This window comes from Neovison vison, chromosome 11 (genome assembly GCF_020171115.1).
Source record: "Neovison vison isolate M4711 chromosome 11, ASM_NN_V1, whole genome shotgun sequence".
NCBI classification, from domain to species: domain Eukaryota; kingdom Metazoa; phylum Chordata; class Mammalia; order Carnivora; family Mustelidae; genus Neogale; species Neogale vison.
In genome coordinates, this window is record NC_058101.1 from 6214964 (window position 1) to 6228340 (window position 13377).

Below are 13377 nucleotides of genomic sequence, written 5' to 3' on the forward strand. Positions count from 1 at the left end.
TACATTCAGCTGGGAGTTGGAGGAAGTTCATCATTTCTCTACACCACCTATGTTTTAGCATTATTTCCTAGTTTACCAGACTTGAGACATTTGGGAAGAAAGTGGAGGAACAGTCCCAGCCACCCAACTAATTCCTGAAGGGAGAATAATGAAATAGAGTAAGAAATAAATAGCAAAAGATGATTTAGTTTTCACCTAAACATTTCTATTTTCTTTAGAGAACATGGGAAGAAAAATTGAGGAAATGTTTGGGTTGTTATGCTACTGAAGTGCCGTCAAACTAGTTGACATGGGTTTTCGGAATTTTAGGTGGTGGGATACGGAGCAGAAACTAGCTTTGTGCTTCATTCTCAGGGGAGCAAGATGGTTAATGAAAGCTTATGGAGGATGGCTTCCATACAGTTTTTGTGCATTTATACTGGGGAGAAAATATTTCTGGGTATTTTGGAACAGAACATATCTAGATGGGTACAGTATTTTGTTTCAGAAGCAGCGCAGCAAAAAGGGTCTCAGGCCGTCATGTCTGAATCTTTCCTTCTTGGAAGCTGTTTCTACCAACTAATACCTCCCACACACAACCCCCAATCTTTTGTCCACATCCTGCCCATCCTTCACAGCCTGGTTCAAATACCATCTCCTTCGAAAGAAGCCCTTAGTTCCCCTCAGAATTAATCCCTCTCCCCTCCCAGAGCGCATTATCTCTCACTGCTCCAAAGCACTTGCTGGTCCTGAGTCATTTATATAGAAGTTCCTCATCTTCCTCCCTCGGTTGTGGACCCCAGAAAGGCGTGAGCCTTACTTCCTTCTGTGGTTCCCCCAGCCGTGCAGGACAGGGCTTTTCATATCAGACACGCTCTACAAATGCTTGCTAAATGACCGACTGCTCTGCTGGGGGACACAACGGGAGACGCGACAGTGGAGTGTGGTCCCTGCGCTAACCTGGATGTGGATTCCTAATACCTTCCGCGGTGGGAAGGGAACCTTACAGCTCCCGTGACCTGCAGTGCACTTGCAGCTGGACGGACTACAAATTAGGGCAATGACTGGAGTCCTGACAGTGCTCAGGTTCTACGGCTAGCTTTGCTGAACTCTCCAGTGGAAAGCATCCCATAACCTTCGAATAGTTCAAAATCTTTATTAGAAAATCCTTTTATGTGGGGCGCCTGGGTGGCTCAGTGGGTTAGAGCCTCTGCCTTCGGCTTGGATCCGTGATCCCAGGGTCCTGGGATCAAGCCCCACATCGGGCTCTCTGCTCAGCGGGGAGCCTGCTTCCTCCTCTCTCTGCCTGCCTCTCTGCCTACTATCTCTGTCTGTCAAATAAATAAATAAAATCTTTTTAAAAAAAATCCTTTTATGTGAGAATTTGAAAGTCTGTGATTCTCCTATCTCACCAAAATGGTTACTCCAAGAATTCAGATGGGAGTCGGGGAGACCCAGGTTTAATGTGGGCAACAGATGACCTGGACTGTGAGGGTTAGTCAGATAACAAACGTGAAGCAGACTGAGCTGCCGGCCAGGGGTTCCATAGCTAGTAAGTATTAGAGCCAATAACTCATGTTTTGCAAATGCAAAAGCTGGAAACAGAGGATGCAAAGCTAAAATCTTAAAAATATTGAGATGCCATGTCTATTCCATGAATGTAAAAAAGCCGAACCAGCAAAAAAGGTAATCCCTAATTTTCCTAACCATGCATTCTTGCACTGAGAGGCGGGTAACTCCCTGATAGGAGGTGAACACGCGTACACACACGGGCTTCTATATGTACGTGTGTCTCTGTGTAAGATACATGGATCTACACAAGAGATCTTCACGACTCTATGTATCTACGGGTCTGTATCTCCCTAAGGGTATCAGGGCATGGAGAAAGACATCACTCCAAGGAAACAAATGCTACCCTTTTGTCTGTGGCCAGAAGGTTAAAGCGGGGAGAGGTGGGGGGGGGGCGGGAACCCCCGCGGAGGCCGCACGTACCTGGCGCTGGTCCGCGGTGGGAGAGGACCGCGATCTCACGTGGACGGGCACCGCCAGGCTGTCGGAGCGCTCCAGCAGGTCCTCCGCGGACATGGACTTCCCAGCCGGCTTGGCCGCGGCTCCCCACAAGGAGGGCTCCCCAGGGGTCCTGTCCACTCTCTGGGCGCCCTTCGGTCCACAGAGACTGGCTCCGCCGAGCAGCTCCCTCGGGGCTTGGTCCCCGCGTCGCCGCTCCCCCGGGAGGCGGCCCCCAGCGAAGGAGCAGCTGCGGTCTCGGGGGCCCCGCGCGGTGTCCCCCGCGGCCCCGGGCGCCGTGGCCGGCAGCGGGGCGGCCTCCCTGCGGGGCTGCGGCGCGGGCTCCCGCAGCGAGCAGAGGCTGGAGGCGGGCGCGAGGCCGGGCTGCGCGTGGGCGCCCTGGGTGCGCTCCCGCGGCGGCCCCGGCTCCTGGAGGCCGCAGCCCGCGGCGCAGGGGGGCCGCTGGCCGGTCTTGCGCTGCACGTAGTCGGCCAGGGCGCTCTGCTGGAACTGCCTCAGCTCGGGGCCCGACAGGCAGAGCGCGGAGCAGGCCCTGCCGTCGCGCTCGAACACGCGGCGCGGGTCGGCCACGGAGCTCTCGGGGAGGCGCGGCCCCGGCCGCCGAGGGCTCAGCCGCGCCGGCGCCGCCTCCTCCGCGACGCCCACCTCGTTCATCTTCTCTGGCTCCGAGTACGAGCGCTTCTTCTGCTCCGGCGTCAGGCGCCGGCGCGGCCCCCTCCGGGCGGCAGGGGCGGCGGGGCGGGCGGGGTCGCCCTCGGCCGGGGTCACGCTGTGCCGCTCCCGAGGGGTGTGCGGGGAGGCCGCCGCCTCCGGGCTCCGCAGCCCCACGTGCGCCGAGGCGGGCCGCGGGCGCCAGGGTCTCGACGCGGCGGGGGGCCCCAGCTCGAGGTCGCGGCGCCGGAACGAGGTGGCCCCCAGGACCCGGCACTGCGCGTCCTTGATGCTGTTCCGGTAGGCGCGGCTGAAGGGGGCGTCCGGCGCCGGCCACTCGGGGCTGCCGGGCCTCGGCTCGGGCCAGCCGGGCTCCCTCCCCGCCTCGCTGCGAAGCTGACAGGTGCTCTGGCTGCGGGGCAGGGCGGGGTCCCGGCGCGGGGGCTCGCCGCCTGCGGGCCGGGGGCCCCGGCCGCCCTCCGCGCCCCTCCGCCGCGGCTGCCCGTGCGGCTGCCCGGAGGCCTCGCCCGGCTGCGGCTCGTGGGGCCTGCAGTGCTGCTCGCCGTTGCCCGTGGGGTCGGCGGAGTCAGACAGGCGGACGCGGCCTTTCGTCTCCTCAAAGTCATGCCCCAGAGTATTCGGAGTCGCGAGCGTCCTGCTGTGGCCGTAGCCAGAGCCGCTGGCGCCGGGGACTCTCGGGCCGCCGTGCTCGCGCCGCTCGATCTGGGAAACCTTCTCGAGCACCGAGCAGGGGGGTCTCCCGTGCTGAGAGCCCTGCGGGGCGCAGGTGCCACTGGAGCTGAGCCGCCGGCCCAGGCCGCAGGGCTGCAGGTGGGGTGGGGAGGGCGGGTCCTCACTGCTGGGGTCTGCGCCGGGGAAAGAGGCCACCGCACTGGGTCTGGCCTCGGGCCTTGGGTAGGACACCGGCCTGTCCAGGTGGCTCGTGTGCTCAGGAACAGCTCTCCTTCCGGAGCCTTCTGCCTTGCTGTTGACTACAGAGGTAGACCAGCCCTCCAGGTAGCCCTCCCGGGCTCCCCCTCCTAGCTCCAAGCTGCTTTGCCTTCTTAGACTCTCAGGAATGTTCTGGAGAGAGGAAAAGGCTGACTGGGTCCTGCCAAAGCTGCTGGACGGGCTCGGGCCGAGGCTGTCCCTCTCCAGCCCCCGCGGCAGGCTGGCGCTGTGGTCTTCATGCAGATCAGCCTCCCAGGGCTCTGGGGGCCGGGCAGGTCTCTGGTCTTCACCCCCGTGCCAGGCCTGAGGGCATCTGAGGTTGTGGAAATTAGAAGACGGTTTGCTGCTGTGAGCGCTCCTTCTCTCGCTGGGATGCGGGCTGTCGCCTCCGAGAGGAGTGACCGGCCTCTCCGGGGTGACCTCCTCCTCGTTTTCAGGTACCGAAGGGAAGTGGACTTTGTAGGGGACATATTTGGTGGAAGTTTCAGGTTTCCTCTCTACCGGGGGCACGAAATCGTGTTCTAGAGGCTGGTAGAAGGCAAACCCAGGCCTGTTAGACGCGTCGTGGTTCCCGTTCTGGTCGAGGGGGGCCATCCTGTCGCAGGCCCCAGGAGGAGCCACGCACCCGCTCTCCTTGGCCAGCGCCGGGTAGAGGGAGCCGCCGCCGCTGACCGAGGGCCGCGGCACCTGGGCGAAGTGCGGCTCCGGAGAAGGCACCGGGTAGACGCCGGTGGGCAGCAGAGGCTGGCCGGGCTGCGCCTTCGGGCCGTAACTGTGCTTGGGCTGCGCCGGGGGGCTGCTCTCCGGACTCCGCTCTGGCACTGGGCGCAGCTGCTCCTCCAGGAAGGGGGACTTCGGGGGCCCCGCGGGGCTTGCCTGGGGTCGGCAGAACCGCTTCTGATCAAGGCTGGACCAAGAGCTGGGCCGTTCTCGCTGCCGAAAGGCTGCGTAACTGTCGCTGCGAGCCGGGGGCAGGGGTGCGCCCACCTTAGGAGGCAGGTTAGCGGTGGCCGTCTCCGGGGCACTGGGGCACGGCTGGCTCCAGGATGGGGGGGCCGCTCCCTTGCCCCGGGGAACGTGATGCCATTTATCGCAGCCCCGACCGTCTGCAGATGCCCGTGCCTCCCTACCTTGGAGAAGCAGGGCTGAAGAGTTCACCTCGTACTCAGCCGACACCCCCCTCCGGGGGTCGTAGACCGTCTTGACATAGCGAATGTCTGCCTGCCGCATCCCTTCCAGGAGGCCACCGCGAGCAGCAGTGGCGTCCAGGGAGCCCGACCGCTCCCGGCCTGGGAGGCCAGCGGGTGGGTACTCCAGGAGGCTCGAACTGGTGGAGAAGGAGCTGTACGCCGAGTCTCTCTTGCTGTGGAGGTGGCCGAGCTGGTCGATGCTGCTGGTGGACTTGGCAGGGGAAAGAAGGTGGCAGGGTGGGTAGCCCCCGCCGGGCTCCAGGCTCTCCATGCTCCCCTGGGAGCTGCAGTGGTCAGGGCTTGGCCTCAGATAAGCATGGTCAAAGTTGGAGAGGTCACTGGTAGAAGAGCTGGAAGAAAGGGACACAAGCAGTCAGCACCGCTGACCCGTTACCATCTGGGAGGTGCACAGGCACAGGACCCAGCTTATAAATGTACTCTTGGGCAAGATGTTTGGGTTTTGGAAGGGTGGGTGAAAAGGGCCATATTTGGGCCTTGCTCGGCCTCCGTGTGTGTTGTCACTTGGAGTAATTGCTCAACACTGTAACCTACGTGCCTCGAATTAATCACCCCGACTTGCAAGGGGCGGGGCGGGGGGCACAGAGGAAGCCGCGTGGCCTTTGGGTACAGGCAACACATTGATGTGATTTGCTACATGCCGCCAGTGACATTCGGTGTGTGCCAAGCAATGGGAGGTGGGGGAGGAAGAAGAGAGGAAGCGCAGGAGCGAGGGAGGCCGCCGTTTTGTGTCGCTTGGGCTATTTGTGGGAAGAAGGGAAGAGCTTGGTAAGAGATCAGGCACGTGAACCGTGTGCACGGGTGCATGTTTTTAGTTAGTATCTTTCCTTTTTATGGAATTGAAGGGCTATAACCTGGCAATCTTCCTGGAATCTCAACTACTAGAGACAATTTGTTTACAGTGAGAAAGCTAAACACAAAGCTGAATGAGAGAAATTCAGAGAAATGACAAGGTCAGAGAAGGCTGAAGCTTTATGAGAAAAGTCTTAATTATAGGAGTCCCATCACCTTTGGATGACTTCCCAAAGCCTGAGCAAAGCCTCCTTCAAACACTTTGACAAATAAATAAAATCTTTAAAAAAATAAAAATAAAAATAAAGACACCCAGGTGGCTCAGTGGGTTAAAGCCTCTGCCTTCGGCTCAGGTCATGATCCCAGGGTCCTGGGGTCGAGCCCCACATCGGGCTCGCTGCTCAGCGGGGAGTCTGCTTCCTCCTCTCTCTCTCTCTCTCTCTCTCTCTGCCTACTTGTGATCTCTGTCAAATAAATAAATCTTAAAAAAAAAAAAAAACACTTAGAAAGGTAAGACCTTCTCCTTTACACAGTCCTCTATGTGGTTTTCAGAGCCTGCTAGGGGAAGGGGAATGACTGTGTTGACACGGCGCACCCCAGGGAGTTGCCTCAAAACAAGATTACTTATAATTACCTTCAATTGCAAACGTTAAAACACATTTCACCCAGCATGTGGGGTGAGTGAGGGCGTATAGAAAGGAACAAGTGGTTCAAAATCAAACAATCTCAAAACTGTTCAAAGGTTTGTGACTCAGCATTCTCTACAAAAGGGTAAACACTAAAACTTTTTGCTAAATTTTTGTATTTTTATTTTTTAAAGGAGTATTTTATTTTATTTTAAATATATATATATATGTTTAACTTATTTGACAGAGAGAGATCACAAGTAGGCAGAGAGGCAGGCAGAGAGAGAGGAGGAAGCAGGCTCCCCGCTGAGCAGAGAGCCCGATGCGGGGCTCCATCCCAGGACCCTGGGATCATGACCTAAGCCGAAGGCAGAGGCTTTAACCCACTGAGCCACCCAGGTGCCCAAGTTTTTGTATTTTAAATGAAAATGCATTTAGACACTATTAAAACTCACATGGCTGTTATTATATTTCTAGACCTTATTTAAGTTTATATGGTACCTTATTGGGTAAGTATAGGATAATGATTTATGGTTGGCGTAAATCCAGTGTCTATGACAGGAGACTGGAAGGACCATATTCTACCTCAAAACTGGCACTGGAATTCAAGGGAGCCTACACTGTCGGCAATTCACCTCAAGAATGTAATTCTTCTTCTTTTTTTAGACGACGTCTATTTACTGAATGGAGCATCCTGCTTTGGGAGGGACAGGTATAAATTCAAAGGAGAAAGGAAGGAGCAGCCAGATTAGACACAGCAGTCCTGGCACTTGATGGTGTGACATATGTCACTGCCAGATTCTACCCCCCTCCCCCTCCCTTCCCAGTCCCCCTTCAAACAAAGAAACTGTGTTAAAAACGCCCATGACAGCTCAGTGAGGATAATCTCGTACGACCCACTTACACTTCTCATTATCTCCTCTAACAGGAGTCTCAGATGCTTCCAGTGGAAATGGAAGCCGTGTATCCCATCATGGCTGTTCTGCTCGCCAGTTCCATGCCGGCGGTAGGCACTCCTTAACCCCCTCCCAACGGCTGAGCATTTGAGCAGAATCGTTCACTGGAAAGGAGAAGTCAAATCTACTTAGGGACAGAAAAAGTCAAAGCGAATAGACAGAGTAATTGAAACTCACTACTGAGTGGGAAGAAGTGTTATTACTAACATCCCCAAAGGTAGATGATTCTAGAAATACGAACTCACTGCTGTAACGTCTTTGGGCAGAACAAGGGTTCCGCGGGTTCCATCCTGTGGCTAAAGGAAAACGAACCCACCGACCTTCAGTGGAACGTACCATGGGAGGACGGTACTTGGCGGGGGGGGGGGCTCTGTCCCCTGGGATCCCCGCTCCTGACCTGAGTGAGGGGTAAGACTGAGCGGGGTGCTGACATCACCCTCCACAGACTTCTCACACCACTTCCTGGAAGTCGCCATTTTGATTTTCTTTGCCGCTCCTGCTTCCAAGATGGCACTTGGAATGAGTGAGGAAGAAGAACTTGGGATGTGGTCTTCGGTCCCTGCGACGATCCCAGCCCACACAGAGATGGCCTTACTATCAAGGAAAGTGTGACGGGCTCCTGATCGTGGTCTGGCCAGCTCCCAGCCTCACTTCTCCTGGTCTCCTCTAGCTCACTGCCCTCCAGTGTAAGGGCCTCCTTCCTGTGACAAACCCATGAAAGATTTTCCAGTGTCTCAGGGCCTTTGCACGCACTGTTGCCACCACACAGTATGCTCTTTACCCAGCTCACTTCTACTTTGCTCAAGTCTCTCCTTGAGGGAAGACTTCCTGGAATGAAGGAGCTTCTAAAGAGCCCCCCACCATCCTTGCCCCTGTCACTCTGCCTCTTGCCTCCACAGCACTCACCACTACTGCCGTCACTCGCCGTCCCTGTCATTATGTGAGAGACTTCAGCTGTGTCTGTAATGCTTAAGAGCTGAAGCAAATACGACAAGCTGTTGCTTCTGTGGTCGATCCACGAATTCTTTATAATATTACTTATAATTCTTGTAATATTACTCTTTCTTTTGTGTATTTATGTGTATTTTCTAAATACTTAAAACTCAGCAAAGAGCACAAAACAAGCGTATGAAAACATTTTCTAAAATGCACTCCTAGAACGTGAATTCCTGAGATGATCCGATGTTTGGAAAATGCCGGGCTAAATGAATTAATTCTATTTGCTATAAGACTTCTGAGTCTTTAATAAACTACTGTTCATATGATGTTTCAAAAGGAAAATAGTGTTTTCTAAGTTAATTTGGTCCCAGGAACTTTTTTCCAAGAAGCATCTAGTGGATGATTAATGTGTGGAACAGACCGTGGTCAGCAAATATCACAGGGTGGGGGCTTCTTATGTCTTGATCAGTATTATACCCCCAGTAGCCAGAAATCACCCGAGAGGTAGTACTGATTCTTCAGCATTTTGATACTGTTATTTCAGCCTCTCTGGAGGGGCCTGGATTACTTGGCTTTTCCAGATTTCATCTGAAGGACTTTAACACCGAGGACCGCTGTGTGAGAGTTTTCTGCAGGACGGCGGACAGACCGTGAGCCAGGTCTGACAGCAAGCCGCTGAAATAGGTTCAGTGAAATCCAGACCTAAACCAGCTTGCAGGCGGTTAAAATCCCTTGTCTGGTGCTTCCCTCTCCCCTAAGCTCCCTGATGCTCCTGCTTCTCAAGGAGAAACAGATCCGTAAGCTCGGAGCGGAGACGGGGCTTCTAGACTAAAGCCGGCCGTCGGACAGATGCCACCCAGCTGGTTTGGCACACCAGACCACTGGATGTCACTGTACTCCTTGGAAAGGCGCCTGGAGTGCGTCTCCACCGACAGCCGCCAATGCCAGGCCCTCTGAGCAGAGCACAGATTGGGGGGAGGCGTCTGCCAGCACCGCACGCCAGCGCTGTGGCCCCACAGACTGCAGCGTGACCCGTGCTGCAGAAGAAGAGAATCCCCGGGTCTGTAGCGCGGTGGGCAATGCGAGCTCACCTCTGACCTCCGTCCTCGTGCCCCACACTCCTTTGTGCAGACGGTCGGGGGATCTGTCCTGAAGCTTGCATTAGAAGGCACAGTGACAGACCCTGCTGCCTAAACCCCCGTGGAGGTTGGGACAGGGAGGAGGACACGGGAGGTGCAGACACGCAGCCTTCAGAGCCCCACACTTCCGGGGCCCAACTCTCTCGGAGCTCACACCGTAGGCAGCTTTTCTGAGCACCGACTGCAGTCGTCCTAACTCTGCCCGCGTGTTTCAGGTTATAGTATGGCCAGATTTGGGGCCTCCCAGGAAGGCGAGGCGTTGGGAGGGTCTACAGGGTCCCACTCTTTAGGTCTGCGAATACACAATGGCATTTTCTGGGCATGCTGGTTTATTCCGTTAGCCTGGGAATTTACTTTCAGGTTTCACTGTGCCTCTGTAAGTCTTCAGCCCGATTATTGTAATTGTGGGAATTACTGAGTGCTTATCATGTTCCAGGAACCGCACTAAACGTGTTACGTGTTTTGCTTAATCCTCACTATGACCCAATGGGATACATTCTGTTAATTTCATCCTACAGGCAAGAGAAACTGGATCAAGAGGTGAAATGACTTGATCAAGCTCATCTAGCAGGCGGTGAAGTTGGGATCCAAGCCCAAGTGCCTTCTCCCTGTGCTTTCTTCCCTTCGCGCCATGAGGCCCTCTGCATCTCACCTTCCAAAGGCCCAAGAGCAAAAGCGCTGTCCCTGGGTGCAGGGGTGCCCAGCTGGCGGGGGGGGGCTGTTCTCTGAGCTCAGATGGTGAGAATACATCCTTTCAGGGTTCTTGGAAGGGATACGGGCAAGAGAGAGGGGTGTCTGGAACACGGAGGGTCACCAGGAAATTCTTGTCGGTGGCCTGAAGCCCATCCCGATGTGTCGGGAGCCACGTCCACCAGTGACAAGTCTAGGAATTGGCCCTTGATTTGACCGGACGCGAGTGTTCAGGGTTCTGAATCCTGGCCTGGCCAGATGTGGAGGCACCATCTGTTAGTTAAGTAATCCTTCCAGAAGTCCTGCCCCTCCCCCACCTGATCCATCAGCACTTGCTTCTCATTTGCATGCAGGACCCACATCCCCTTGGCCCTGCACTCCCTGCCATCACCCTTCTGTAAGCACTTCCAAAAAGCCCGAAGCAACACAGTCTAACTGTCTCGCATCAGAAAGTGGATTCTAACTCGCATAGATTCTGATTTTGTAGTAAACTTAGGGGGTCCTGACTGAGTACTTTCATATGTCTGGTGGCCAAGTTTGGCTTCCGTCTTCCTAGGGCCACTCAGCAGTGTCAGGTCTGATTAGGACCGTCAGTCCCTTTTCCCAGGACACTGGCGGCGGCCTTGCCTTTTTCTGACTGAACCTTGACTGATGAAATGGTTAGGGAAACAGAGGAAGTATAACTAGTAGTTACATGCCATGGCTCTGACCCCTGACTTGGACTCGAGTCTGGACTCAGGTCCTGATCGGTTGTGTGACCTTGGACAAATTAGTCTCTCCGAGCCTTGATTTCCGGTTCTGTACAATGAGGTTAAGGCGACTGGGTCTGTTTTACAGGTGTCGATGGAGGCGTGTCCTGCCACATGACAATGTGCACACTGAGAAGGCCCACGTGTGTGAATTTAGGGTTGGAGCTAAGTTGGGGGACCAGCCTAGCAGAAGGGTAAAAGCGAGGGGCGAGTTCAAATACTCGAATAAGATCATCCAATAAAAAGCAGCTGCGTAGCTGGCCCAGAAGGACAGTAAGCCCCGAGGGGAAAACCTTGTCAGCTTTTCTAGCAGTGCTCCCGCGTGTCACTGAGAAACGTCTGAGAACGGGCAGACCCCGAACTTGACTCAGATGGCCTCCCCTTGTGCCGGTCTAGCGCAGGATATGAAGATACTGGTATGGATACAGGAGGAGTTTTAAGAGGAGGAGGAAGGAGGCGGGTAGAGAGGCTTAGGACTCGAGGTGAGTGTAAGAAAACATTCTCGAAACAGAAGAAAGTGTCCTTTTTTGGGAACAAGACCTCAGAAAGAAGAAAAGCCGCAAGTCCCAGCGGGGGCCACGTACCTGGAATGGTATCTCTGGGGCCAAGGAGAGCCGATCGTGCCCCGAGTTATCTGCATCATGCTGGCATCTGGTTGGTTCTCGCCAAATTTGGTTAAATGCCAAGAGTGAGGTCGGCCTGCAGGGTCACTGCGCCTGCGGAGAAACGGGAGAGGGACCTCTCTCAACATTGGAGCATTCTCAGTTTCTTCACTGATGGGATTTATAGACTTAAAAGCAGAGACGGCTGTATCCTCAGAGATCAAAAATAATTAGATAAATATTGGAAAGCAGATCTTACTGCTTATTTCTTTTACTAACCATTGCTATTCTCTGCTTTATTAATATTTTTATTTTTATTTTGACATCATTTCAGACTTCCCTAAAAATGTTGCAAACTTAGTATAAAGAATTCCGACATAAACCCTAGTGCGCTCTTGGTGTGAATGCAAATTGGTACAGTCACTACAGGAAACCGTATGAAAGTTCCTTTAAAAATTTAAAAATAGAACTACCATATGATCCAGCAACCCTACTACTGGGTATATATCCAAAGAAATTGAATCGGGCTCTGGTAGATATATCTGCTCTCCCATATTCACTGCAGCATTACTCACAAGAGCCAAGATCTGGAAACAACCTAAATGTCTATCAACTGATGAATGGACAAGAAGATGTGGTGTGCGCACGAGCGTGTGCGTGCACACGCGCGCGCACACACACACACACACACACAGGACTATTATTCAGCCACGACAAAAAAGGAGATCCTGCCGTTTGCAACCACTTGGAGATGGACCCTGAGGGTATAATGCTAAGTGACTTAGGCAGACAGGGAAAGATAAATATCCTATGATCTCACTTCTGTGTGGGATCTAAAATAAAGAAGACAAACTCAGAATGACAGACTATGGCGTTGGTGACGAGGGGCTGGGCAGTTGGAGATTTGGTCAAAGACTCCAAACTTTAAGTTACAAGATTTATAAGATGGGGGTCCAATGGACAGCATGAGGTTACGACTAATGATACTGTGTCATACGCCTGAGTGTTGCGAAGAGAGCAGATCTCACATGTTCTTGCCACAAAAAAGAATAACCATGTGACAGGAGGGACATGGTCGCTCATACTTTGGAGGGAATCATTTTGCCATTTATAAATGTAACAAATCTACATATTGTACACCTTAAACTTACACATTGTTCTTTCACAATTATATCCCAATAAAACTGGGGAAAAAATTCCGACCCATCCTTCACCTAGATTCCCTACCTGGTGACATTTTATCCCACAGTTGCCTCTGTTTATCTATATATAAAAATGGGAACAATAATTCCTTCCCATCTCCCAAGAGACTGTGTGTGGATATACATAGAAAAATCTTTATGGGGATTTCGGGGCTTTTGAAGTCCTCTGTCATATCCCGATGCTGGGTAAATTACATTCTTTTAATTTCTTGGTAAGAACTACAGAAAAATGAGCAGCTACCTCAGTGTTAACACTGCTCTAAGTGAGGCGGTATAAACAGCAACATGCTTTTGAAAATCGCTTTTCATTTTGCAAGTCAGTGACTTCAACTTTTAAATATCCTGCCCTTTTAACACAAAGCGTTGACAAAGCCAAAGGGGAAAAGTGGGTGTCCTTCAACTGCACTGCTGAAGAATAAATTTGGTGAGAAGGATTCCACTACTATAGAAGGTCTGAGTCTGGAGAGTGTGACTGTGCCTTATTTCTGGCAAAAAAAGTGAGGTGAGCTATTAGGAATTTCATGCTGAAAACTTCTGAACTCTAAGACTAGGGGAAATCTCTACAGTTTATTAACACACGTATGGGATCTAGGAATCCACTTTGATACACCGATGGTAAAGCTGTAAGTACACCCACCGATTTCTTTTCCATGAAAAAAATTTATTAGCTTATGTTACATAAATTCCTCTGATACCAGTAAAATTCAAGTGTTAAGTATTTCAGAATAATACTAGCCCATGTGTCAGACATGGGTTCTCACCCTGACTTTACTAACTTACTCTATGACCCCGTGTAAGTTACTTTTCCTCCCTAAGGCTTTATCTTTGTAAAAGATAAAGACATTAATCAAAGAGGTTGTATTAA

The 13377-nt window shown here is 52.9% G+C and overlaps 1 protein-coding gene across 3 annotated transcripts in view; it reads right to left on the minus strand.

Annotated features, from left to right (window-relative positions):
- The window catches only part of SHROOM3 (shroom family member 3), a 186513-nt gene that overhangs the window by 25982 nt on the left and 147154 nt on the right, over nucleotides 1-13377 (minus strand). For all 3 annotated transcript variants that reach the window (XM_044225621.1, XM_044225620.1, XM_044225622.1), the window contains 2 exons: nucleotides 11293-11424; nucleotides 1972-5149 (listed from right to left, as the gene is read on the minus strand). In XM_044225621.1, the coding sequence (XP_044081556.1) occupies nucleotides 1972-5149; nucleotides 11293-11351 (3237 nt within the window). In that variant the 5' untranslated portion in view covers nucleotides 11352-11424. The remainder of the gene's footprint in view (nucleotides 1-1971; nucleotides 5150-11292; nucleotides 11425-13377) is intronic.